Here is a 25661-nt window from a genome sequence, read left to right as displayed (position 1 = left end):
GAGGCACTTTATTTCAGTAGAAAAACTAGGTCGCAGTAACATAAGCCAACAAGCCAAAAAGTCAGGGCGCTCTCGCCAGCGACAGCGGAGACGGGGTGCACGCTGAGGTCAGCGGCCTCGCGTTGCTACAGAGACGGCACTTGCTTCCGGGCGCTCGGCGCCCTCGCGGGGCGTCACTTCCGCCCGGCCGCGCTGAAGCGCCTTCCTCTTTTCTTTCCCTTCTTCCTTTCCTTGGCCCCGCCTCCCGGAAGCTTCGATGGGTCCTAGCCTGCGGGTCAGGGGTGAGAAGGGGGGCCGCTGAGCGGACCTTGGTGAATACCTGCCCGAGTTCCGCTCCCCAGCGGCGCGAGTTGTTAGAACCCAGGTTAGATCTGCGGGACTGTGCGGACCCTCGGTAATCTCCACCCTCTCCGGTTCCGGGGCTTCCTTGTCCTGGGCCTGCAGTTGGCGGCGCGGGAGGCTGGGGTCCTTGCCCCGTCGCGGGTCGGGTTGCGGCCCTTGTCTTGCCCCTCTGTGTCCTCTCTCCAGGCGAGGTCCGACTCAGGTTACTGCCGCCAATAACGCCTTCTCCTGGAGCTTGAATATGAAGCAGGATAGTGGGTAGTCTCGGTGATGGCAGGGCTGCTTTCTAAAGCAGCAAAGTGCTTTAGCATCCGTTTCTCCTTTGAGCTCCGAAACCCTGGGAGGCGGTTTAGGTAGACAGAATATTTGTTCGCCTCTACTGTACGTAGGAGGAAACCGAAGCTCTTGGAGAACTCCTTCCAAGGCAACACGTCTCCCTGAGAGGTAGAATTGTGATTCACTCTCAGGTCCAGGCTCCCTAGGGTTGCACGAAATCATGAGGAGAACGTTTGGAAATCCAGGGAAGAAACTGCAAATATAAGAAAGGGAGCTAGTATTTCTGAGTGCATTCTTCGTGTTAGGCATTGTGCTATGTTCTTTCTGTACTTATTCATTCCTTGAAAGGGGCACAGTAATTATATACTCTTATTTCTGGCTTAGGAAATTGAGCCTCAGTGGTGATACACGACTTGTTCAATATTAATGATTTAGTAGACATTTCTGAGATCTCTTTCAGCTGTGTGATTTTTCCAACACAATAGAATTAGTTCCTGTCCTGATCAAACTATTTTTCTGATTCTGGCATTTCAGGAAGTGAGATTTCTCTGACATTTTTCTTGGTGTCTTCATCCTTTGACACCAAGGATGTCAGAGATCCTTGAATGAGATCTCTTACTATTTATATTAAGACAATCTTTAGAGATTTTCTTATTTCTTATCAGCATCGTATTTAGAAATTAGTGGTTACAGCCCTGACTCTTACGCCACAGTTTACTTTTTTCTTTCCAAGAGGAATTTGGGGATTGTGTCACTTGGTATGAAGTTAATGGATTTCGGTTAAAAGGCTGGCCAGAAAAATTGCTAGTTTTTACATTATCGGTGATCTCTTTATTGTTGCTCTTCTCGTATGTCTTACCTAAGTTTCTGGGGTTTTTTTTTCCTCTCCAGGAAGACTGCTATCATCTGGTGCCAAGATGTCAGGAATTGGAAATAAAAGAGCAGCTGGAGAGCCTGGCACATCCATGCCTCCGGAGAAGAAAACAGCTGTTGAAGATTCAGGGACCACAGTGGAGACGATTAAGCTTGGGGGTGTCTCTTCAACGGTATGTGGAAACAGTGCTATGATAGTACACTTTTTTTTTTTCCTCAGTTGCATCCTGAAGGTAAGAGTTTATGGAAGCTTTCTGGTATAAGAGAAATTTATTTGAAAAGAAGAGGGAAATAGTCAGAAGTAGGTAAAATGATGTGGTGGTCAGTTCTGAAAATAGTATATGGACATTTGGTCTTTATTTTCAAAGGTATGCTTCTAATCTCTGGAGGGTGTGGTGCCTGATACACATGGATTATAGGCATTAGCAGTGGGAAACTACATTCATTTTTCATTCACTGAAAAGTTAGGTGCTAGGTACTCAGAGGCAGTGTAGCAAAATCACTGACGGAGTGATGAAGGGTCAGAGTCTGAGGCCAGACGACCTGGAATTTATCCTCAGCATCCTTCCACTTCCTAGCTGCATGCCTTCTGTTTTCCTCCTTGTGCCTCTTCTCCTTGTGTATAAAATGTAATTATACCTACCTCATTGGGCTGTTGAGAGGATAAAATGAAAGAGCCCCTGTTAAGGCTTAAAACATTACCTTTAATATGGTAAGTACGCAATATGTGTGAGCTTTTAGTAATTATTATTGGGCTAGATATTATGAATATAATGGTGAATAAAATAGTCTCTGTCCTTGCTATTATGGAGCTGACAGTTTCATTAGACTGTTATACACCAGAAGCTTAGAGTAATGTTATATGTCCATTAGACATCAGAAGCTCACCATAATTGGTTTGGATCTAGATCAGGAGTCTGTTCTGGAACTCAGCCATGGGGATATGGTGTTAAAATGCTTTACATTTGTATAGCTTATAAAACCACATCTCTTACTTATTTGAATTAGGCTCAGGATCAGAGAGAATAATGGGAACATTCAGAGTAAATTGTTGATCAAGTGTCATTTCTGAGTCTCTCTGGGGTTCAGCTACTCCATACTCTGCCAGGAGGTGATTTTGTTTTAACACTGAATCTCATGCATCCCAAGGACATTTGCTAACTCAATAAATATAAATATTTGTTGAGCATCTGTTATTTGCCAGATACTATGCTTTACACTGAAAACAGCCCCTGGACTTCAGTTTGTAAGGTGGCACTGCCAAAGGAACAGATTGTTCTAATAGTTATGAGTGGGAGAAGTGCCCCTTCATAGGGATAAATAGCCCCATGCTCTAAGGGAGGCAGAGAGGCTACATCCCAGTTGGGACTTTATCCACAAGGTAGTGTGGATAGGTAGCCTTTGGAAGGTCTTAAGCAGGAGAGTAACATGCTCTGACTTATGCTTGGAGAATAGATTGTAGAGGAGCAAGGTTTATGAGTTCAGTTGGCAAAGTCGTTCCCTTGTTTCTTTTCCCTCTTCTCCTTTCCATTTTATGTCTCTAAGGGTGGGGAGCTGGGGCATAGATCCACTGATTCCTGCCCCAGTTGGTTGAAGGTTACCCTTAAAGGCAATATCTCTTCCTCTGCACTTCAGGGTTGCTGTAGTGAGCCAGCTGAGGTTGTGGAACAAAAAATGAAAAGACTGGGCAGCTTGAGGTGGGAACACTGTAGGTGTGGATGGAGCTGTCCACCACGGCTGTGCTGAAGTGTGGCAGGCTGACAGGACATGGCATGGGGCACAAAAGTGTCCATAACAGGAGGCTGTTGCAGTAATCTTGATGAGGGATTGTGGTGGCTTGGGTCACTGTGGAGGTAGTGTTGACAAGATTTGCTGATCGATTGGATAAAGTTTATGAGATCCCAGAATTTTGGAAGTACAAACTGTCCACCTGCTGAGCTGCGGAGGAGTATGAGAGGAGCAGACTTTTTTGGGAAGCTGTGGAGGATGAGGCAGGAGTTTGATTTTGAACATGCAAGTTTGGGATACTTATTAGACATGTGAGCAGGTAGGTGGTTGGATACTGTAATCTGCAGTCTGAGAAGAGGTCTGGCTAATGCTGTGCATTTGGGGGTCATCATTTTGTAGGAGGTATTTAAATCCATGAGACTAGAGGCTCTAAGTGAGTGTAGGTAAGGAAGAGGTTTGAGGTTTGACTGACAACAGAGCCCTGAAGCACTTTAATATTTTCACGTCAAGGTGGTGAGAAGAGACTGATCAAAGAGACAGAAAATGAAGTAGGAGGAGAACAAGAGAGAGTGGGGGTCCAGAAGCCGAATGAAGAGAGTGTTTCAGGAAGGAGTTGTTCAGGTGCTGCTGATGGTTTGAGTAAGGAGAGCACTGAGTGAGGAGAGCAGTGAGACATTTGGTTTAGCAGTAGAAGGTTCTCGGGAGCCTTGATAAGAACTGTATTCATGGAGTGGTGGTGCTAGAAGCCTGATTGCAGTGAGCTGAAGAGAAGAGAAGAGGAATTAGGGAAAGGGGAAAGACCATGCTTTGCAAGAGTATTGATGTAAAGCAAGACAAAGAAAATGTGGCATTAGCCAGATGGAAATGTGGGGTTGAGGGAAGGTGGTTTTGTTTTGTTTTTAAAGTAGGAGCTATTACAGCATGTTGATTGAAATGATTTGGTAGAGATGCTAAAGTTGATGAGGTAGCAGAAGGAGGAGATGGTTGCTGGTGTGATTTCCACGAATAGGGGAGAGAGCATGTGCTATAATGCACAAGTGGGGGATTGGCCTTAACTAGGAGCAGGGGCAGTTGATCCGTAGCAACAAAGAGGAAGGCTGTGAATCTCAGTTCAGATGCAGGTAGGTCGGTAGCTGCAGTTATGGGAGGTAGATGTGGACATTCCCTTCTGATTGCTTCTGTTTTTTTTTCAGTGAAATCAGAAGCGACTCATCTGAGAGTGAGGATGGGGGAGGAAGTGTTGGAGGTTTGAAGAGACAGGAGAAGGTATGAAGTAGTCATCTTGAAGAGGGAACGGACTAGAGAGATCGAGTATTGTTGCTGGGCAGCACTGAGGACCTACTTGACTCTGGGATCATGAGTTCAGAGTGAGCCCAGGCAGCGTGGTACTTTATGTTTTGTGGTCACGTTCAGCTGCATGGATGTAGGCCTGGAGGTGTGGAGAGTTGGATGTTACCGGGGGTGGGGTTTTTACCAGGTGAGTGTGAAGAAGGAGCAAGGAGGAGGGAGGTTAGAAAAGGGCGTGATTATGACTGACTGCAGAATCTAAGTTCAATAAAGAAGGGAGTGAGGAAGTGAAAGGAGGGAAGGATGGGAAAGGTATAGAACCAGTGGACTGTAGATCCTGGAGGAGGTGAAGAACTATAGGACTCAGGAAACTAGAGAGAGTGAGCTGGAAAAGTAGGTGGTAATTGTGGAGAATGGGATGTGTGAAACTGAGCTTATAGAGAGCAGACAGATACAGCTAAGACTGAGAACAACTGGGAGTTTGGTGGCTGCAGGACGTAGAGGACAAGATCGTTGGCGGAAAGGAAGTCAACGACTTGATGATTTGAGAGACAGGAAAGGTCAGCCGGATGGGAATTGAAATCAGTAAGAACTGTGACAGGAATAGCATTGGAAAGTAGTAGTAAGCTAGGTGCTGAATCTTCAGGAAACATGGGGGAGTGATCTGGGCGTTTGTAGCCCAGTGCAGGAAGGCAGGGTGGCAGCTGGTGCGGACCAGTGGCGTGAGCTGCAAAGCTAGGAGGTTTTAGGGAGGCAGGTGGGCTAATGGCCTGGAAGTGGCAGTGGAGAACAAGGAAGATGCCTGCCTGTCTCCAGGCCCAGGGCAGTGCCGGAGAAACCTGCAGGGCAACGGCATTCTCATCCAAGTTTCAGTGAGAGCAAGAGGGGAAAAGGAGGGCTCAGAGAAGAGGTTGAGGATTTCATTTATTAATAGTATTAATAAGCTGTACAATTGGGAAACTCTTGACTAATTTGTCATATCAAGGATGTTTTAGCCAAAATGGAAGAAGGAAAATAAAAGCAACACAAGAAATTGGTGCTCTAATAAACAGTTCTTACTTTAAAATATTCATGAATTCCTAGGTAAAGTAAAAATGTAATCCTTTCCAATCCTGTTTCTTTGCCTGGGATACTGCCCCCACCCTCCCCACCTCCAGCCCCCACCTTGTCCTAGGGAAGGAATTAGGGAGAAAAGTGAAAGATACTGAGAGCGGTGTGGAGTTACTGATGGAGCAGTATTTTTGCAGAAACAGAAGAGAACGAGATCCTGAGCACAAGTTGAGGTCAAGGCAGGGAAGATAGTGGAGCCAGAAGGGACTGACAAGGAAAAGGGAGAGAATTCAAAATTCTGGGAGATGTAGATGAGGATCAGTATACGGGGATAAGGGCATGAGGTACCTGGAAAGATAAGGTTTTATTCAGGGAATTTAAGATTTCAGTTGTGGCATAGTTCCAGATAATGACAGAAGCCCAAGATGTGGCTTTTGAATTGTGTGGCTGAAGCACAGTGGGGGAGATACTCACTGGAGTTAAGGAATTCAGAACGCAGCCTAGACGCTGGAGGATTTGATGGTTTGTCCACGTGTGTACATGTCCACATGTGTATTGCGCTCACTGGGAATGTTGGCAGGGACTGGGGCAGAGAAGACCCCAGGTGCCAGGGTTCTTGAATGAGTGGGGGGCAGTGCTGAGGAGATAGATGGCAGCTGTGGTCAGGAGAGAAGGTGGTCGAGCTGGGCAGTGGAGCCTTACAGGACTTTGTGGATGTCCATGAGAAGAGAAGTGTGAGATGGGTGAGGTCCAAGTTCTAGTATATTAGTGTCATTCTTACTTCACCTCATCACAGGTTCTTTCCTTTACTTCCTCTGTTCCTACTTATCCAATTATTTGTTTTAAGATTTTTATAAAAATGAATTGCTTTAGTCACAGGAAATTACTAATTAATATGACCCTGTTGAATTTAACAGCTGGTTTGCCTACATTTCTTTGTGGAGACTAATAAGATTGGTTTCCTGGGGCAGGAGGAGCTAGACATTCGAACACTGCAAACCAAAAATCGCAAGCTGGCAGAAATGCTGGATCAACGGCAGGCCATTGAAGATGAACTCCGTGAGCACATCGAAAAACTGGAACGAAGACAGGCCACCGATGACGCCTCACTGCTGATTGTCAACCGGTACTGGAGTCAGGTAGCTCACTCGTTTATCTGCTCAGATTTTTATTTGAGCATTTTTGTTCGCCTTAGCACTCTCTTCATTTCCCAAGTTGTGTTTTGTTTTTTCATAACCGTGCCCACCCTTCTCCAGTTTGATGAAAACATCCGTATCATCCTTAAACGTTACGATCTGGAGCAGGGTTTGGGAGATCTCCTCACGGAGAGAAAAGCCCTTGTCGTGCCGGAACCAGAACCAGACTCTGATAGCAATCAGGAACGGAAAGATGACCGAGAGAGAGGTGAGTATTTGTGGTGGATGCTACCACCACATGCCATGCGGGTTTTTGAAGTAGAGTTTTGCTTTCAGGATTTCCATTTGAGGAAAGAAAGAAGATTTTGGTATTTCCAGTTTTATAACGTTGACAGCTTCTTTTCCCCCCCTGTGTCCTCAGGGGAAGGGCAAGAGCCAGCTTTCTCTTTCCTTGCTACTCTGGCCAGCAGTTCCAGTGAAGAAATGGAGTCTCAGCTGCAGGAGCGTGTGGAGTCCTCCCGCCGAGCTGTGTCCCAGATTGTGACTGTCTATGATAAATTACAAGAAAAAGTAGAGCTCTTATCGCGGAAGCTGAACAGTGGAGGTGAGGCAAGAACCAGGACACTGGGAGAGAAAGGGGAGGAATAAGAGCTCCCCTTTGCATGCTCGTTTGTAGTTCGCAGACTTACGTATTTATTTTTGATTACATTCCTTGGAATCCAATCTCCAGTATTACTGGTAATACCAGTAATGTCGTTGCTATGGCATGTTAATATTTTACAAGTGCTTCATATTTTGAGCCACGTGACGGTCCTGTGAGAAGCTGAGGAAAGCCCCATTCTGATACTCTCTGTTAATTAAACACTTTTATAAGTAGTAATATTAATTTTATTATTTAAGGAGTAGCTCTGTTTTTGGATATTATTTTAAATATTGGTAATTATATTTAAAAATTTTTGTTCATTAGATGTTGAACTTTGTCTTCAAAGAGTCAGTTTTTTTTAAAGATTTATTATTTTTTTAATGATTTATTTATTTGAGATTGAGAGAGAATGAGCGAGAGAGCACAAGCAGGGGGAGGGGCAGAGGGAGAAGCAGGCTCCCTGCTGAGCAGGGAGCCCAATGTGGGACTCGATCCCAGGACCCTGGGATCATGACCTGAGCCAAAAGCAGACGCTTAACCAACTGGACTACCCAGGCGCCCCTAAAGATAATTATTTATTTGAGAGAGAGAATGGGGGGAGGGGTTGTGAAAGGCAGAGGGAGAGGGAGAGAATCTTAAGCAGGCTCCATGACCCGGGGCTTGATGTCACAATCCTGAGATGATGACCTGAGCTGAAATCAAGAGTCAGACACTTAACCAAATGAGCCACCCAGGTGTGCCCCCCCAAAGAGTCAGTTTTAATATGTTCTTGTTTTCCGTTTATCTGTTAATCTCTAATATTTTCAGAAAGAGTTGGCTCAGATTTTAGAATTGTTAGTTGGTCTCTGTGTTTAAAAAGATAAAAGAGGGGCAGCTGGGTAGCTCAGTTGGTTAAGTGTCCAACTCCTGATTTTGGCTCAGGTCATGATTTCAGGGTCATAAGATCGAGCCCTGCATTGGTCTCTGTGCTGGGCATGGATCCTGCTTAAGATTCTTTAGCTCCCTCTCCCTCTGCCCCTCCCCCCCTCAAAAAAATAAAAGTTAAAAGAAAATATTACACGGATGGAGAAGTGTCTGTTTGAAATAATTATGTTACTAGTCAGTGCTAATGGAAAAACTTAAACTTTTACAGTATAGTAAAGTATTTGTGTAGCTAGGTTGCATCTTCTTAAATGCCCCAATTTCACATTTTTAATAATCATAGTCTAGTTGTAATACCATAATTTCTCTGATTATTATTAAGATGTTTAAGCTTTCGGGGTGGTTGGCTGGCTTAGTAGAGCATGTGACTCTTGATCTCAGGGTTGTGAGTTCAAGTCCCACATTCAGCCTGGAGCCTACTTAAAAAGAAAGATGTTTAACCTTTTGTTTCTGAAAGTAGTATGTTGGATGTAATGAACCATTGGGCGGGCAAATAAGAATTTTTATATTATTATTATTAAGATTTTATTTATTTGAGAGAGAGAGAGAGAGAGAGCATGGGGGGGAGGGTCAGAGGGAGAAGCAGACTCCCTGATGAGTGGGGAGCCCAACGCGGGACTCAATCCCAGGACTCCAGGATCATGACCTGAGCAAAAGGCAGACGCTTAACCAACTGAGCCACCAAGGTGCTCTCTGTAATTTTTTTTTAAAGATTTTATTTATTTGAGAGAGAGGGTGAGTGAGCAAGAGAGAAAGAGAGAGCACGCACAAGCGGGGGGAGAGGGAGAAGCAGACTCCCCGCTGAGCAGGGAGCCTGATGCAGGGCTTGATCTCAGGAACCTGAGCCGAAGGCAGACATTTAACCAACTGAGCCACCCAGCGCCCCTACTCTGTAATTTTTTTTAAGGATACTTGGGCTAAACTATCAACAGAATCAAAAGATGAGGGATGTAAAAGACTTGTGAAAATTTGATGGGAAAGGGTTTCTTTTGCTTTTCCCTAAGTATATTTGCATATTTGTGTATTTAATTATTTGGATACCAGTTTTAGAATATATAAATCAGAAATAGATAAAAATAGACTATAAAAGTCCTCCCATCCCACTTCTCAAAGATAACTATTTTGTAAGCAGTGTGGTTTGTGTCCTCCCAGACTTTTGTATTCATATATTACATCCACTTGTGGGTTCCTAGCTGATCTCTGTATCTGGTATATAGTTCGTGCTTAATTATGGTGAATGAGTGGCTATAAATCCTCCCTATCACCTAATGTAAACTGAGCTGGGTGTTATTTCTTTCTCCCTTGGCTATACTGGAACAGTTGGCTGATATGGTTAAATTCTAGTAATATGCCACATGGATAAACCATATGCATATTATATGCAGATAATATGCCATCTGCAGAGGTTATGCCAGTGTTAAACTTGATTTTATAAATAAATATCAAGTAAAATAATTGGTATATTTAAAAAGGAACTGAAATGGGTAGTATACTGAACAGTATTTTAAAATTATTTTTGATGGCATGCGTTTTAACAAGTTAGAGTTTTAAGTTCAAAAATAAAAACATTATAAGTTACAAATCACTGAGTTATTTTTTTATAACATAAAAGGCAACTGCCATTGATAAGCTGAACTTGTTAAGAGATAAAGATCTATATACAATTCATATAAAGTATGAATTGTAGCATCAGCTATACCTTTTGGGCAGTTCATTTTTTCCCCATGTTTATTTTATCCTTGATTCAAAAGAATTGCATTTATCAGCTTGTTTATTAATTCAGTAAGTATTTATTGAGCTCTTACTGTTTTCTAGGCCTCTGAGTATCTCAGGATATTAAAAGGACTAAAATTCACCTCCTAGTTCTTAACTTGAGTTATGAACCAGAGTCACTTTGAGAGCTTTCGGAGCAAATGTTTTTTTGGCCTTGCCCATGGGTGGTATTATTTAGTAGGTGTGGGACGGGTCCTAGGGAAGTGTCTAATCTTAAAGTTTCACAAGTGATTCTACAGGCGATCCTGGTTAAAAACCACAAAAACCACCACATGACCAACCTGTTCTGTATGGTATTTCTGAGTGATGCCAAGGGGTAGGAGAGCCCACAATTCTTCCTCCTGATAACTCTCTCCAGGGCACTATATATCCTGAGAGTATCTGGTTTCACTTGCTAACATTTGGATTTGAGCTATATTTGTGACTCTAGTTTTAAACATATTAACTTGGTGTAATAAGTTCTGTAAATTTATCTACCTTCTTTGTAAATTATAGTGTACATTTTGGCTTTTGAGCTTCAGGAGTGCCCCTAGCATCATATTCCGGAATATGTTAAGTAATTTGAGGCTTTTATCTTTATCCTTTGTGATTTTATAGGTGCTTGTTTGAGCAAGGAAATTTCTGCCCTTTGCCCCCCCTTCTCTTTCAACAGAGAGATGCTTCATGTTGCTGTTAGTGAATAATAGGAATTTGTGATAGCCTTTTGAAATAGAATTTTATTGCTATGAAGTCTTGACACTAATGAGAGATACCTCTGTCTTGACTACAGTTCTAAAATGCATTTTTTGGGTGATTGTGCCTTATCCAGATAAAGTTACAGAACTTCCATTTTTTTCTCACTACATTTTGACTTTGTAGAAAGGGATGGGAGTTAGGTGACCTTGGCTCTGTGTCATCCTCTACTGAAGCACAAGGTTGGCTCATCTCTTTAAGCAGGTCAGCTAAGGTCTGGGTACTGAATCAGTCATGTGAAGATAATAAAAACCAGCCTTCTTCTTGAAGGTTTTCAGGAAAATAAAGTGACATAGCATGTTAATATTTTGGTGGGAGGTGCAGTTTTAAAATTGGACACTATAGATGCTAAACTAAAGTGCAGTTCTTCTCTCTCAGATCATCTGATAGTGGAGGAGGCGGTGCAGGAGCTGAATTCCTTCCTTGGACAGGAGAACATGAGGCTACAGGAATTGACAGACCTCCTTCAGGAGAAGCATCGCACCATGTCTCAGGAGGTACTTGACCCGAAAGGAGAGATGCTACTTTCTAGTGGCCTGTGGCACTAGAATAGACTCAGAATTTTGAGTGCTTTGAGGATCATTTGACTGTAGAAAGCCTGTTTTTATATTGAAGAGCATGCAGGGCAGGCTAAAGCAGCCAGGTCTGAGAAATCAAAATCTGAGGAAAGGTTAAGGGGAAAAAAATAATCAAATGTTTCTCCTACACTTGTGCCTCTGTTAAATAGAAAACTTTACGATGTTTTTAGGAAGAAATACCATCATGTGGGGTTTTGTGAAACAACACACCAGTCCCCCAAATGATGAATTACCCCAAATGTAAAATATCATGTACAATGTTACTGAGGAATGGGTTGGTAGAAATTCATCTGAGAAAGGGACAGTAGGAACTACTGTATTGTTGATGGCCTGGGAACTTGAGGAATATGGGTTTTCAGCCCAGACTTGGGCATAAATAGTACCATGACCAAATCATGTCAGGACTCAGGTACTTATTTATTTATATACAGTGATTGAGATAAAGTGATAATAGGCCTTTAAGATTTTTCTGACACGCCTGATTATCATTTCAGTTTAGTTGAAAGGATATTGTGCTGAAATTTGACATACTTTAGTTTGGCCACCCATACCCTGTGCTTATTAGTAAGTTAGTAGTTACCATCTACTTAGTGCCTAGCATTTCGGTACTTGATGAGTATCATCTCTAATGGTCAAACAATTCCCATCTTACTGCCAAGGGAACAAATTCAAGGAGGTTGGTAACTGGTCTGAACACACAGCCAGCAAGTGATTGAACTGTGATTTGGATGTAGGTGTTTTACTTCAAAGCCCATGTTCATTATGCTCTTGTTTTGTAAACTCGAGTGCCAAGGTCCATGCTGGCCGTTTGCATGAGAATCGTCTGGGAAGTTTATTAATACCTGTGTAGAGTATAGCAGTGCTTATAAATAGATCGGAGTGTATTGAAAAATAGAATAACTTTCTGTCACGTTTGAGACATTAATTAGGTGCGACCAGGGTGAGAAGGTTCACCTCTTCTGGTCCTTTCCCAAATCTCATGTAGCATTACTAACCTGGAGAGAGACATTGCTTTGCTCAGCTGAGCTGATGTCCACCGTGGCTTTTGTGGCTGGCTGTTGATGTTGCCTGTCAGCTGGGTAGGAGCTCCCCTTCGGTTGTCCACTGGAACGCCTGCATGTTGCCTCTCCAGCGTGGCAGTTTCAGGGTAGTTGGGCTTCTAACGTGGCAGCTGGCTTCTTCCAGAGAATGCATGTCCCAAGAACAGCAGGTAGAACCTGCATGGCCTTTCAGACATAGCCTCCAAGTTAAGTAGCATCATTTCCATTGGGTCACTAAAGTTGACCCAGATTCAAGAAGAGGGGACAGTGCCACCACCTCTTGATGGGAGGACTACCAAAGATTTGGGGGCCATTTTTTAAAACCAATTCAAAGGGTGTATATAGATTAATGTGAACATGTAACAGTTTTGTAATTAGAGTTTTCATGATTTCATTTTTATACTCATGCATTGGGAAGAAGGTGAAGCAGCTTCTATTTAAATTTTGTCTATAATGATACATAAGCAAGGGTTAATTTTATGAGATTTGGGATGTAAGATAGTGGTGGAAGGTATTGCTTTTCTCACTCTTTTTTTTTGGCTTTCTTTTTCTGGATGCCTATCTTTGGGATGTAGTTCTCCAAGTTGCAGAGTAAAGTGGAGACAGCTGAGTCACGAGTGTCTGTCCTTGAGTCCATGATCGATGACCTGCAGTGGGATATTGACAAAATTCGAAAGAGGGAACAGCGACTCAACCGACACTTAGCAGAAGTCCTAGAACGGGCAAGTGCTGTTTCATTCGCAGTTTAGAGACTAGAATCATTTTGAAGGAGTTTACTCAGAAAGGATGGACCTGGGTAGCTGGGGACAAAATGGACTCTTGAAAGTACTTTGGTTATCAGACTAAAATCCTAGGGTCTCCTCTCACTAAAGAATCTTTGTCCTTCCTATAGGTAAATTCGAAAGGTTATAAGGTATATGGAGCGGGGAGCAGTTTGTATGGCGGCACAATCACTATCAATGCCCGGAAGGTAAAATCCGCGACTCGCTCGGGGCACATTTTTGACCTCATGTCAGCTGTCATGCTCCGTACTTAGGAGTTCACAAGTGGCAGGGTGGGGTTGTGCTCTAAGAATGGGAAGGTGAAGGTGGAAGCTTAGGAATGGGAACGACTTAAGAATTCTTTCTTTTTGCTCATTTTGCTATTTTCCTGCTTCTCTCCAGTTTGAGGAAATGAATGCAGAGCTTGAGGAGAACAAAGAGCTGGCTCAGAACCGTCACTGTGAGCTGGAGAAACTTCGGCAAGACCTGGAGGAGGTCACTACCCAAAATGAGAAGCTGAAGGTAGGAGAAACCTTTCTGAAGGGCCGTTAAGATGAAACTTTTCACTGATCAACTCACATACATACTGGTCGGCCCTCATAACTTATGAGGGAAAAGAAAAATGTGAGTTTTGTTGGTGTGTCTATTTATTTACTTAATTATTTGTACCGTGCCTTGTTCTGAAAAGGATCTAAAACAACCTACAAAGATTGAATCAAGGTGCTCTAACTTAGGAAGTGTTGAGAAAAATGAGTAGGGTAAACTCGGGTGACGATCCAAAATGGATTTTAAAAAATGGGGCTTGTATACAAGATCTGTGCAAGGAGTACATACATCCTGTAGCAGGGCAGGCTACTCACGTGTCAGTAATTGCCAAATGTGGGTCATAGAATTTGGCTCTGCAGTTCCTACCTGCCAAAACAGAGAAAGAGACATGATCAGTGATGGTTCCTGTTGGTTTTCAAACCTGCCTGTTAGAATTTTCTCTCCCCAGGTTCTTGGGGTGCGGGAAGAACATGGATTCTGAAAGTCTTCCCGCCCCTCTTTCTGTCATAGCCACGTCTTTTTTTTTTTTTTTTTTAAGATTTTGTTTATTTATTTGACCGAGAGAGATACAGCGAGAGAGGGAACACAAGCAGGGGCAGTGGGAGAGGGAGAAGCAGGCCTCCTGTGGAGCAGGAAGCCCGATGTGGGGCTTGGTCCCAGAACCCTGGGATCATGACCTGAGCCGAAGGCAGACGCTTAACGACTGAGCCACCCAGGCGCCCCGCCACATGTCTTTTATAATTTTATTTGTTTCTAGGTAAATAAAGATGTTTGTACTGAAAAAAAACAAAAAACAAAAAACAACCCAACCTATATTAAAAAATATTAAAAAAAAAAAAAAAGGGCACCTGGGTGGCTCAGTTGGTTAAAAAACAACCCAACCTGAGTTAAATCAATTCACGTGTTTGGGTAACTAAAGCAAACCGTTGCTTAAGAGAAGCATGACTATTTTTGATACAATGTCAAAAATATATTTCTCTGTGACTGTTAGTAAAAAGAACAAGTTAATGACGAGGGTCCTCAACTATGTTTTAAGAATTAAACATCTTGACAAATTTCATAGGGTTTTTCTGTGTCCCCACATCGGACAAATTTCATAGTGCTCTTCTAGTGTCATTGGGTGTAGGTTGATACATAATGTAAAATACGTATCAATTGAAACAGTTCTTGGGTGGAAAACACAGGTACCTGGTGTCATCTCTTGGCTGATCAGATTTAATTTGATGTAGATTTTACAGAACTGGAAGAGTGGGCAGGTATAATCCATAATCTTCATAAAGCTTGTCTCAGTTCAGGACACCTGGGTGGCTCAGTCGATTAAGCGTCTGCCTTCGGCTCAGGTCATGATGCTAGGGTCCTGGGATCGAGTCCTGCATCGGGCTCCATGCTTGGCGGGGATCCTGCTTCTCCTGTCCGCTGCTCCCCCTGCATGTGCTCTCTCTCTCTGACAAATAAATATCATCTTAAAAAACAAAAACAAAACAAAAAAAGCTTGTCTCAATTGCACAGGACATCATTGAGTTTAAGGTTTTATTCCCTGTCTAGCATCTAGGGCACAATGCTAGCTTCTGCTTCTGACTTGTTTTTGGGCCCTCCTCAGGTGGAGCTGCGGAGCGCGGTGGAGGAGGCGGTTAAGGAGACCCCGGAGTACCGCTGTATGCAGTCGCAGTTCTCCGTCCTGTACAATGAGAGCCTGCAGTTGAAAGCACACTTGGATGAGGCTCGGACGCTGCTTCATGGCACCAGGGGGACCCACCAGCGCCAAGTTGAGCTCATTGAGGTAACAGCCTTGCTTTGTCTTCTGTATATAAGCTTTTCTGCCTCGTAAATTTTATAGTTTTACTCTCTCATGAGCAATTACCGCTCATTCGGTAAGCGTGTATGGAGTGGCCATACGTCTTTACTCTGCTGGATGGTGGGCATCCTGCCATCTGGGATCATACAGCTTAGCGGGGAAAGTAGTGACCATTAGAATGAGGTATGGGACAACAGATGCGTACCCAAAAGAGGCAGTGATAAAGGAGACAGCATCTGATTTCCTGTGGAACCTTCCTGATAACCACTTGCCAGAGTGAAGTGTGAATCTTAAGTTTACTGGTAGAAAAGGTAAATACAAGTTTTGTATAAATGCAGGTTTACTGGTAGACAAAATAAAAGGGCATTCTCAGCAGTGAGAAGAACAGATTTAGAAATAGTTTAGTATGGCTGGAGCCTTATGTGCATGGGCGAGAGTAGTGGGTAGAAGCTGCCGCACCATTTATAAGCCATTATAGTGTGTCCGGGCAAATGGAAATACTTTTTTTTTTTTTTTTTAAGGCAAAAACTTTTATTCATGTGTTCACTTCTATACCTTCCATAGTCCTTAAGATAATGTTTGTCATAGTTGGTCTTTTACTGTCTGTCTGACAAATGAATTGAATTTAATATATCTTACCTTACAACGTTTATATCCCATTTTATTGTTTAGTACTCCTTGTAAATTATAACATTCTCACAGGAAGGGGCTATTTCCCTTATTTCTTTACTATTCTGCCAGTTCTCAAATCAGTTTTTCGTAGCTGCCTGGTGCTTGTTATATATCGATTGAATTGGAACTTTTCCGAGTAATCCCTCTTAGGATTTCCTTTTTTTCTTCTTAGGTCCTTATGGGTCAAAATTAGGAAACCTAGTAATAGAATATGATGGTGTTTCCACATTTGGATAAGGATTTTTGATTCGTTCCCTTTTTTGCATGTAGCGAGATGAAGTTAGTCTTCATAAGAAGCTGAGGACCGAAGTGATCCAGCTGGAAGATACTCTGGCCCAGGTCCGCAAGGAGTATGAGATGCTAAGGATAGAATTTGAGCAGACCCTTGCTGCCAATGAGCAAGCAGGTATGATTATTCTTGCTTCGCACTGCAGCTTACTGCAGATGCCTTCCTTAAACAACACCGTATGGTTACCTGGACTTGTTAGGATTAAGTGGAGCTCAGATGTCTTAAAGACCCTTAAACCAAATCCTGGAATTCGTTTTGGCTCACAGCTTGGTGCTTGTTTTTCCCAACTCAGTTTGGCCAGTTTTGTTTTCTTCTTCTGAGAAGGAGTCTTTCTTTTGGTAGTTTTCCCTGTTTCTCAGAGGTCCCTGATGTATTCCGCACTTTCTATCCTTGTGCCTTTTGCCCTTGTCACAGTTCTTCATAACATTGCTGTTGCCGTTATTTAAGGTCCCATAAACCGGGAGATGCGCCACCTCATCAGTAGCCTCCAGAATCACAATCACCAGCTGAAAGGCGAGGTCCTGAGGTATAAGCGGAAATTGAGAGAAGCCCAGTCTGACCTGAACAAGGTAACCAGGAGGGGTAGAATAAGTGTGAGCTGCTGTTCCGTTTGTGTAGCTGGCTTCGAGGGAGGCGAGCAGGGTGGTTGCCGTCAGTGATGCGCTTCCTTCCCCTCTTTGTCCCCAGACCCGTCTGCGCAGCGGCACTGCCCTCCTGCAGTCTCAGTCCAGTACCGAGGACCCGAAGGATGAGCCTGCAGAACTGAAGCAAGATCCTGAGGACTTAGCTGCCCAGTCCTCTGCGTCAAAGGCATCTCAGGAGGAAGTCAATGAAATTAAGTCCAAACGGGACGAGGAAGAACGAGAACGAGAAAGGAGGGAGAAAGAGAGGGAGAGAGAAAGAGAGCGGGAGAAGGAAAAGGAGAGGGAACGAGAGAAGCAGAAACTGAAAGAGTCGGAGAAGGAAAGAGACTCTGCTAAGGATAAAGAGAAAGGGAAGCATGACGACGGGAGGAAAAAGGAAGCAGAAGTTATCAAACAATTGAAGATTGAACTCAAGTAAGAGCAGAATTTAGAGAAACTGTTTCTGACTCAGAAGCTGAGGTTAGGACATCATGCATGAAAATGTTTGGTGGACGGCATGACTTACAGACCATCGTAGTATCTCGGGTGTAACTAAATGTACAATTAATTGTGCTCTCAATTTTTAATCAAGGGTGCAGTCAAAATGGCTTGCATGGGCTCTTGCGTAGTCTGGTTCGGTGGTCCGGTCTCAGTAAGCCCTGCACTTGTAGCCTTATTCTTCATGAATCCAAATTAAGGGACCAGGGTGTCATGATTTAAGCAATACTCAGGAGAATTATTGAAATTAACTGCTGGCAGATTGCTCGCATGAACTATAATTTAAAGTCATAATGGGTAGAGTTTGTATCGGTATAACTTGAACAATGTTGATCTGTTTCCCTAGCAGTTAACTAGTTTGTGTATGTATCAGATCATTTTAAGAGATGTCTTAGGAGGTTTATTCCTGCAGGCATGGAAATGGTAAGACAGACCTGTCAGTTAATGAAGTACCAACATAATGTCACATACTGTGCCTTCTCTTCCTGCATAACCAGTAACTTCTCTGGTAGAACTGGTTACGTCTTGCTTCCCGTTGGTCATGGTTGTGTCTTTATTGATATGTGGAGTTGAAGGACAACTGTGCTCAAAACATTTGAACTTCTTTGGTATATAAAAGTATAGTTAAGAGGTTTGATGATTTAGTAGGAGATGAAGTTTCAGTCTTCAGCTAATGGCTAATCACTCCATTATTGAATCTAGTTTTCTCCCTTGTTTCTCATTCTTTCTTCTTGATCTCTTTAGGGCAAATGCTTTTTTTAGGTGTGGTATCAGAATCATCTGGATGACTTATTTAAAATATATTCCTGGACCCCATCACAGAGCTCCTGAATCTCAGTTTCTAAGAGTGGGGCCCCAGAATTGTGCCTCTTTAATTAGGGCCAAGGTGTTTATTTTATAACTTTATGTTGGAGAACTTGGTCTGAAGGAGAAATGATTCCATTAGCTAGCTTGCTTTTCTATAGTTTCTGAGTATGTCCACAAGTCTCCTGATGGGCCGTGCAGAAGTTTTCTTTTAGAGCTGTGCTCTAAGGTGTATGTGGAACTGTTGTAAATTATTTTGCTCAATTCCAAATTCCCTTGCTCTGATGTCCTGTGTTTTCTCGTTACACCCTTCCCTTCCCTCTACCACCCTCATCATAGGAAAGCACAAGAGAGCCAAAAGGAGATGAAACTGTTGCTAGATATGTACCGCTCTGCGCCAAAGGAACAGAGAGACAAAGTTCAGCTGATGGCGGCTGAGAAGAAGTCTAAGGCAGAGGTAATGTCGTCTGCCGTTACCTGTCATTCTGGTTACAGTCTGCATTTGTGGGATTTTCCTTCACGTTTCTGAAGGATGTAGTTTCTTTCTTCATCTTTAAAGTTAGCATTTAACACTCAGCAGCATTTTCTTCCCTTTCAGAGACCATCTGAAATAAAACAGATTTCTTTCTTTTCCACGAGGTGGCAAGGTGTATCACAATTTCTGGGAACAGGAGTAACCTTTTCAGACTTTTTATTCTCCCTTTCCCATTAATGCTTTTCCCATAAATCTTTGTTATAGTGAGTCACTTTTCTGATTACTTCTGGGAAGAATGTCATATTCTCTTACAATTTGGGGGCCTTAAAAAGGTGAGAACCACCGCCCTCGAGAGGTGCGCGTGCACTCCTCAGCAGCTTGCCTACTCAAGTGTGTCATGTGGGAGCGGAGGGAGGTTAGAGCAGCGCTGTGCTGTGGCCAGTACAGCCTTTCTCTCCCTTTCGAATTCTCCCAAGATTCTTTGGTATTGTGGGCCCTCCATCTACACAGGATCAATTGGTTTTTGAAATTGTATTCTAGCTCTTCCTTCTCGTGTGTGTGATTCCTTACCTCCTGTAGTTGGAAGATCTGAGGCAAAGACTCAAGGACCTAGAGGATAAGGAGAAAAAGGAAAACAAGAAGATGGCTGATGAGGACGCCCTGAGGAAGATCCGGGCGGTCGAGGAGCAGATAGAGTACCTGCAGAAGAAGCTGGCCATGGCCAAGCAGGTGGGCGCACTGTCTTTGTTTAGTTGGGTTTTTAGATAAATCTTACTTGACAAGTTATTGACATGCAGTGTGCTCTTTCATTCAAGTCTTTTTTTTTTTTGTGAATGTTTTTCTCCTATATGTACATTTGTTTTTACACTGACGTCTTTCATTCTTTGTTATTTTGTTTTATGTACTTGTGAGGCAGGAAATTTACTTTTATTTTCAAAGTGGGTAGCCAGTTGTTCAAACATTGTTTATTGAGGGGTCCATCCTTCCTCTGCTGATCTGGAATCAGGAGTGAGTCTAAATGGAGGAAAAAATATATATATATCTATATAAGGTTTTATATACATTATGATTACAAATATAGAAAACTAGGCGCCTGGGTGGCTCAGTCTTTAAGCGCCTGCTTTCGGCTTGGGTCCTGACCCCAGGGTCCTGGGATCGAGCCGTGCATCGGGCTCCCTGCTCCGCGGGAAGCCTGCTTCTCCCTCTCCCGCTCCCCCTGCTCGTGCTCCCTCTCTCGCTGTGTCTCTCTCTGTCAAATAAATAAATAAAATCTAAACAAAACAAAACAAAAAAACCAAATATACAAAACTAAGAAAAACATACCCCCAAATAGATTATAAATAAATAGTGTGTAAGTGTGGTTGTTTCTGGGTCACAGAACTGTAAAGACTATTCTCTTCATAGTCTCCTCGTAACACAAAATGTAAGTCAAAATATTTTTAGGTACTGGGCACCTGGGTGGCTCATTCGGTTAAGCATCTGCCTTTGGCTCAGGTCATGATCCCAGGGTCCTGGGAATGAGGCCCATGTCGGGCTCCCTGCTCAGCGGGGAGTCTGCTTCTCCCTCTGCCTCTCCCCCTGACTCGTTCTCTCAATCTCGCTCTCATGCTTTCTCAAATAAATAAATAAAATCTTTAAAAAATACATATTTTTAGGTACGGATCTTCACCCATCAGATTGTTGTGCAGTACTGTTGGAAAGTCTGTAGTGAAATGTGATATTACAGTTGTGGAAAAGTATGGGAGATTGTGAGGTTTTGTGATAGAAGTTCTCTTCACCAACTGCTGCTTGATCAGTTTGCTGCATTATGGTGTGTAGAAGTTTTGTCTACTCTGACTCTGAATATAAATCAGCTGAGCATCAGATCATCAGTGCCAGTGGCTTCAGATAATAAGGCTTCATTTGTATTCCTCGGGCTAACCTAAGTGACAAAACTAAGCTGCTTGAAACTGAGTCTGTCACTAGGTTAATTTATTTCTGAATGAACACTGGGAAAGTTTAGTTTCCAGCGCCCGTTTCTTTGGAGTTAGAAGATTCTCTTAAAATGAGGGTTCTTTCTCCATATTTTAGGAGGAAGAGGCTCTCCTCTCGGAGATGGATGTTACAGGCCAGGCCTTTGAAGACATGCAAGAGCAAAATATCCGTTTAATGCAGCAGTTGCGGGAGAAGGATGATGCAAATTTCAAGCTCATGTCCGAGCGTATCAAGTCGAATCAGATCCACAAGTTACTTAAAGAAGAGAAGGAGGAGCTAGCTGACCAGGTTTTGACTCTAAAGACTCAGGTAATTTGAATAGAGCTTGCCAGAATTCTGTTGAAGTAGGGCACTTTCTACATGCATTAAAGAATGATTATTGTGGCATTAAAAAAAAAAAAAAAAAAAACGACCCTGAAAATGTATATTGTTAGCATTCTGGTATAAACATATATTTTTAGCATTCTTTTAAACAAATTATACCTAACTGCAAAGATGTACAGTTTAACTGTTAAAACATATGGATCTGCTAGTATGGAAAATGTTATCATTAAGTGATTTGTTTCATTATCCCTTTTATGTCAGAAATGTGTACGTCTTTGTGTGTGTGCTGTGTAGTTTACAAATTTCTGGATGGCTTTATGAGAAACAGAGTGGTTACCTGATTACCTCTGGATGTTGGGATGAGAGTCTGTCGGTGTGTGACTTGACTTTTTACCCTTTCATGGTGGCTCCACTTTGTGTGTGAATTTCAAGAAAAAGACTGCTTTAGAACTTCTAACCATTCTGAGAGAGATACACATGGCCTTTGTTTGAGCTATAATTTACATGGTCCAGTATGAATTGCCAGGCTTCAAGAATTAGTATGGCTGAAGAAGGTGAATATCTGTAAATGTAATTCCTTTGGCTCTTGGCAATTTTGGAGAAGAATTTTCAGTGGTTTCTTAAACTCTTGCTTGAATCATCAACAATGATTTTTTTTGTTTTTTTGTTTTTTTGGTATGAAAAGGGAAGCTTTTAAGTATTGTGGTCTTGCATGTATTTTGAAGGGTTCGTGGGTAAAGACAGTGATGATTTGAGATTTCTAACAGACTCTCTCTTTGTGGGCCTATGGATTAACAGTGCCTAGTCAGTTCATAGTTTTTTTTCTTTCCTATTTGTGTTTAAATATGATTTTTCTTTTTCAAAGGTTGATGCGCAGTTACAGGTAGTAAGGAAATTGGAAGAGAAGGAGCATCTGTTACAAAGCAACATTGGCACGGGGGAGAAGGAGCTTGGTCTTAGGACTCAAGCCTTAGAGATGAATAAACGCAAGGTAGGATTGCTTACTCTGTGATCTAAAGTGACAGTTAGTCTCAGAGGAGCAAATAAGTAGGACACGGATGAAATTATAGGTTCACTTTCTTCCTTGGACCGGGTTAACATTTTGCCTCCTTAGAAATAAGCGGACGCTATTTGTACATCCCGCTAGGCGATGGAGGCAGCCCAGCTGGCAGATGACCTCAAAGCGCAACTGGAGTTGGCTCAGAAGAAGCTCCATGATTTTCAGGATGAGATCGTGGAGAACAGCGTCACCAAAGAAAAGGACATGTTCAATTTCAAACGAGCCCAGGCAAGAGCAATTGTGGTTTCTTTACGTTTCACCTTTTACATATTTTCTGAGCTCTGAAATGTTATGAAAGAGTCATTGGTCTGATGTGTGTCATCTCCTACTTGATTATAAGTTCCTTGAGTGAAGAGACCAAGTCTGTTTTCTTCACTGCCATATCCCCCAAAGCCTGTCATGGTGCCTACCAACCGGTGGGCATGAAATACGTACTTATGAATTGAATGAATTGGTGAATTTGTAAAGAAGTAGCAACATGTCAAACTAGAGGATTTTGAAGTTCTATAGTTTTTCTGTTTTTGGCATGTCCAGTGTTTCTCATGATGACTTTCTATCCTTATCCATAGATCTGTAAATTATTTTAATCCACTCTACCTTCAGCTTGAAAGTAATTGCCTTAAAATAAAGTTGCTTATCAAGTTTTTCATCTTTTTTTTTTTTAATTCTTAGACTGTATTTTTACAGAACTGCATTGACAATAGTTAGGTGCAACTCAGTTTGGTAATAGGATTATGGTTTTGTGCTCTGGAACAAAAGAAGGTATTTGCCATTCCGGTTCTCTGCATTCCTAAGAGATAATTGGCCAGGAGAGGACAGAAAGTCCTTTCTTTGCCGAGCAGAAAGTTCAAGTTGGAGCAGTTTTTTTCCTCAAAATGGCAGGTCTGGGGGAGTGCGTCTAATGGGTATGTTCTCTTACCACAGGAGGACATCTCTCGACTTCGAAGGAAGCTGGAGACCACAAAGAAACCAGACAATGTGCCCAAATGTGATGAGATCCTGATGGAGGAGATTAAGGATTACAAGGTTAGGAAAACTGCCTTGGTGATTTCTTTGTGTTCTTTTTGTTCGGGCCTGAAGTGGCCTGCTAATAGACTGGGAGAATAAATACCGAACTTCTTTACATGAAGGGAACCAGAGGATGGTTTTTTTTGGGCGGGCGTGGCACTCTTGTGTTCGTGCTTAGTGGGTTTCCTGCTTGTCTGCTTCCATATGAGAGCCATTTAAACCTTTATGGTCGATCAGACTCTGACTTTTTTTTTTTTTAGGCACGCCTGACCTGTCCATGTTGCAACATGCGTAAAAAGGACGCCGTACTGACCAAGTGTTTTCATGTTTTCTGCTTTGAGTGTGTGAAGACACGCTATGACACCCGTCAGCGCAAATGTCCCAAGTGTAACGCCGCATTTGGTGCCAATGATTTCCATCGCATCTATATTGGTTGAGCCAAGCCAAGAGAAGAAGAGGGAGTGGCTAGACAGGCACTTCTTCATTAACCACCAAAACCTCTACCTCTTCTCTCCTCGACTGTCACCTACAGGGCAGTTTGTCTGTCAGTGACCTTTTCTTCACAGACTTTACGTCCAGGTTCTCCTCTCTAATAGCTAGATGATTGCAGGGAAAAAGGACCCGTAAAGGCAAGTCTTGGGTTTTAGAATGAATTAGAAACAAACAACTCTCATTTGTCTTCCCCACCAGCTTATTTCTTTCCTGCTTTTAGATTTCTCAGCATTTTCTTCTTCAGGCTTACTATATAATCTTGGATTTCTATTCCTCCTGAAGAAGTAAATTGGTATTTCTGATACGGAGAAGGGAGCAAAGAAGAGTGGAGACATATGGCTGTTTTGCGGGGTGAGGGGGATCTTTTAGAAATAAGCTCTCTGTGGGCACAAACATTTCTTGATTTGGGTAGTAAACTTTTTGTAAAGTTGGATTATAAAATGGTATAATTGTGCCACTTTTTCCTGGATGGTTTGAAGCCTTAATGAAATTATGTCCAGGATGATTCAGTCCATTTCCTATTCACTAACAAAGTAACTTGTTAAGGTCGGCTGGGTTCCATGTTGAAGTTATTTAAGTTTTGAATGTCCTACTCATTAAAAAGTCTTTAAATTTCTTGAGGCCAGAATAATTTCAAATTTAGTAGCCCTTTTTATCTTACAATGAAATCAAGCTTGGAGAGGATGGGGAACAGGACTGAGATGATGAAGAGATCTTCCGGGTACTCTGGGAACTTGATACAGGGAGGCCTTAGTGAGCTATGAATTACTCTCATCTGCCTCTCCACAGGGATTGCTGTGATCCCTGTTTTCTGGAAGATTCTCTGTAATGTTTCTGTAGGACTTTATACTCCACAAGCTTCAATTAAAGCAGGATTCAGTTTGTTTTAGTGTTTGTGTTTTTCTTGGGCAGCAGGTGGTTTGGGTTTGGATATTTACTGTTTATGACGTTTGGCTAGGAAAGCTGGCTGCCCAGCATTGGGGCACTGCAGCCTCTGGAATATTGTGGCAGAAAACCACTAGTCCCATGGGAAACTGGATTTAGGGGAAGTTCCTCTAGTTGGGAAGAGCAGGGAGCCTCTAGTCCCAACTAGTTTGAAGTCCCAGCAACATAGCTCTTAGAGACATTTTGAGATAATTACCAAAAATGGTGATGATTTTTGGACAGTCTGGCTTCTTACTACAGAAGAGGCCAATGAATGGGCTTCAGGAATACCCACAAATTGTATACAAAATTTTGTTTGTGTTGTATGCACATTCTTCATAGCTTTTTTCAGATTCTCAAAGGAAATTTGAAACCTCACAATCCTCCGAAAAATTACAGCGCCTGGGTGGCTCCGTTGGTTAAGCGTCCGATTCTTGATTTCGGCTCAGATCATGACCTCAGCGTCCTGGGATCATGCCCCACATCAGGCTCCTTGCTCAAGTGGGGGGGTCTGCTTGAGGGTTCTCTCTCCCCGCTCCCTCTGCTCCCCCCATGCACTCTCTCTGTCTCTCTTTAAAATAAATTTTTTTTATTTGACAGAGACACAGCGAGAGAGGGAACACAAGCAGGGGGAGTGGGAGAGGGAGAAGCAGACTCCCCGCTGAGCAGGGAGCCCGATGTGGGGCTTCATCCCAGGACCCTGAGGTCATGACCTGAGCTGAAGGCAGATGCTTAACCGACTGAGCCACCCAGGAGCCCCTAAAATAAATTTTTAAGAAAAAAGAATCATTGTTCTAGATCCGTAAGGAACTTTTTAGAAAATTTCTTTAATGCTTATATAGAATGCCAACCTCAAGGATTATTGGAGAAGTACTAGAGTCTTCTCTTTCTCTCTTTTTTTCAGGTCTTGTGGGGATGGTCTCTTTTTTTCTTTATTTTGTTGTTACCTTGGAAATTATCTTGGCAATTTGGACCAAAATCAGGGTTGATAATGCTTTAAGGCATATATCTTAACTACATGATTGGCTCTTAAATTA

General features: G+C 42.6%; 1 protein-coding gene across 2 annotated transcripts; it reads left to right on the top strand.

Annotated features, from left to right (window-relative positions):
- Positions 1 to 246: 246 nt before the first annotated feature.
- On the top strand, positions 247 to 24584 carry RNF20 (ring finger protein 20). 2 transcript variants are annotated; one of them, XM_027616541.2, is made up of 20 exons: positions 247 to 394; positions 1510 to 1664; positions 6528 to 6695; positions 6813 to 6960; positions 7114 to 7296; positions 11140 to 11258; positions 12955 to 13101; positions 13272 to 13349; positions 13543 to 13662; positions 15287 to 15466; positions 16424 to 16559; positions 16890 to 17011; positions 17130 to 17500; positions 18707 to 18824; positions 19422 to 19571; positions 20913 to 21125; positions 22006 to 22131; positions 22288 to 22428; positions 23125 to 23226; positions 23469 to 23645. In XM_027616541.2, the coding sequence occupies exons 2-20, from the start codon at positions 1536 to 1538 to the stop codon at positions 23643 to 23645; spliced, it is 2928 nt and encodes a 975-aa protein (XP_027472342.1). In that variant the 5' UTR covers positions 247 to 394; positions 1510 to 1535. The 2 variants fall into 2 exon arrangements, with proteins under 2 accessions (XP_027472342.1, XP_027472343.1); XM_027616542.2 differs by having other exon boundaries at positions 264 to 364; positions 23469 to 24584.
- The last annotated feature ends 1077 nt before the right edge of the window (positions 24585 to 25661 follow it).

The sequence above is a fragment of the Zalophus californianus genome, chromosome 13 (genome assembly GCF_009762305.2).
Source record: "Zalophus californianus isolate mZalCal1 chromosome 13, mZalCal1.pri.v2, whole genome shotgun sequence".
Taxonomy (NCBI): Eukaryota; Metazoa; Chordata; class Mammalia; order Carnivora; family Otariidae; genus Zalophus; species Zalophus californianus.
The sequence above is the reverse complement of the archived record's forward strand: the minus strand, read 5'-3'. Positions and strand labels throughout refer to the sequence as shown.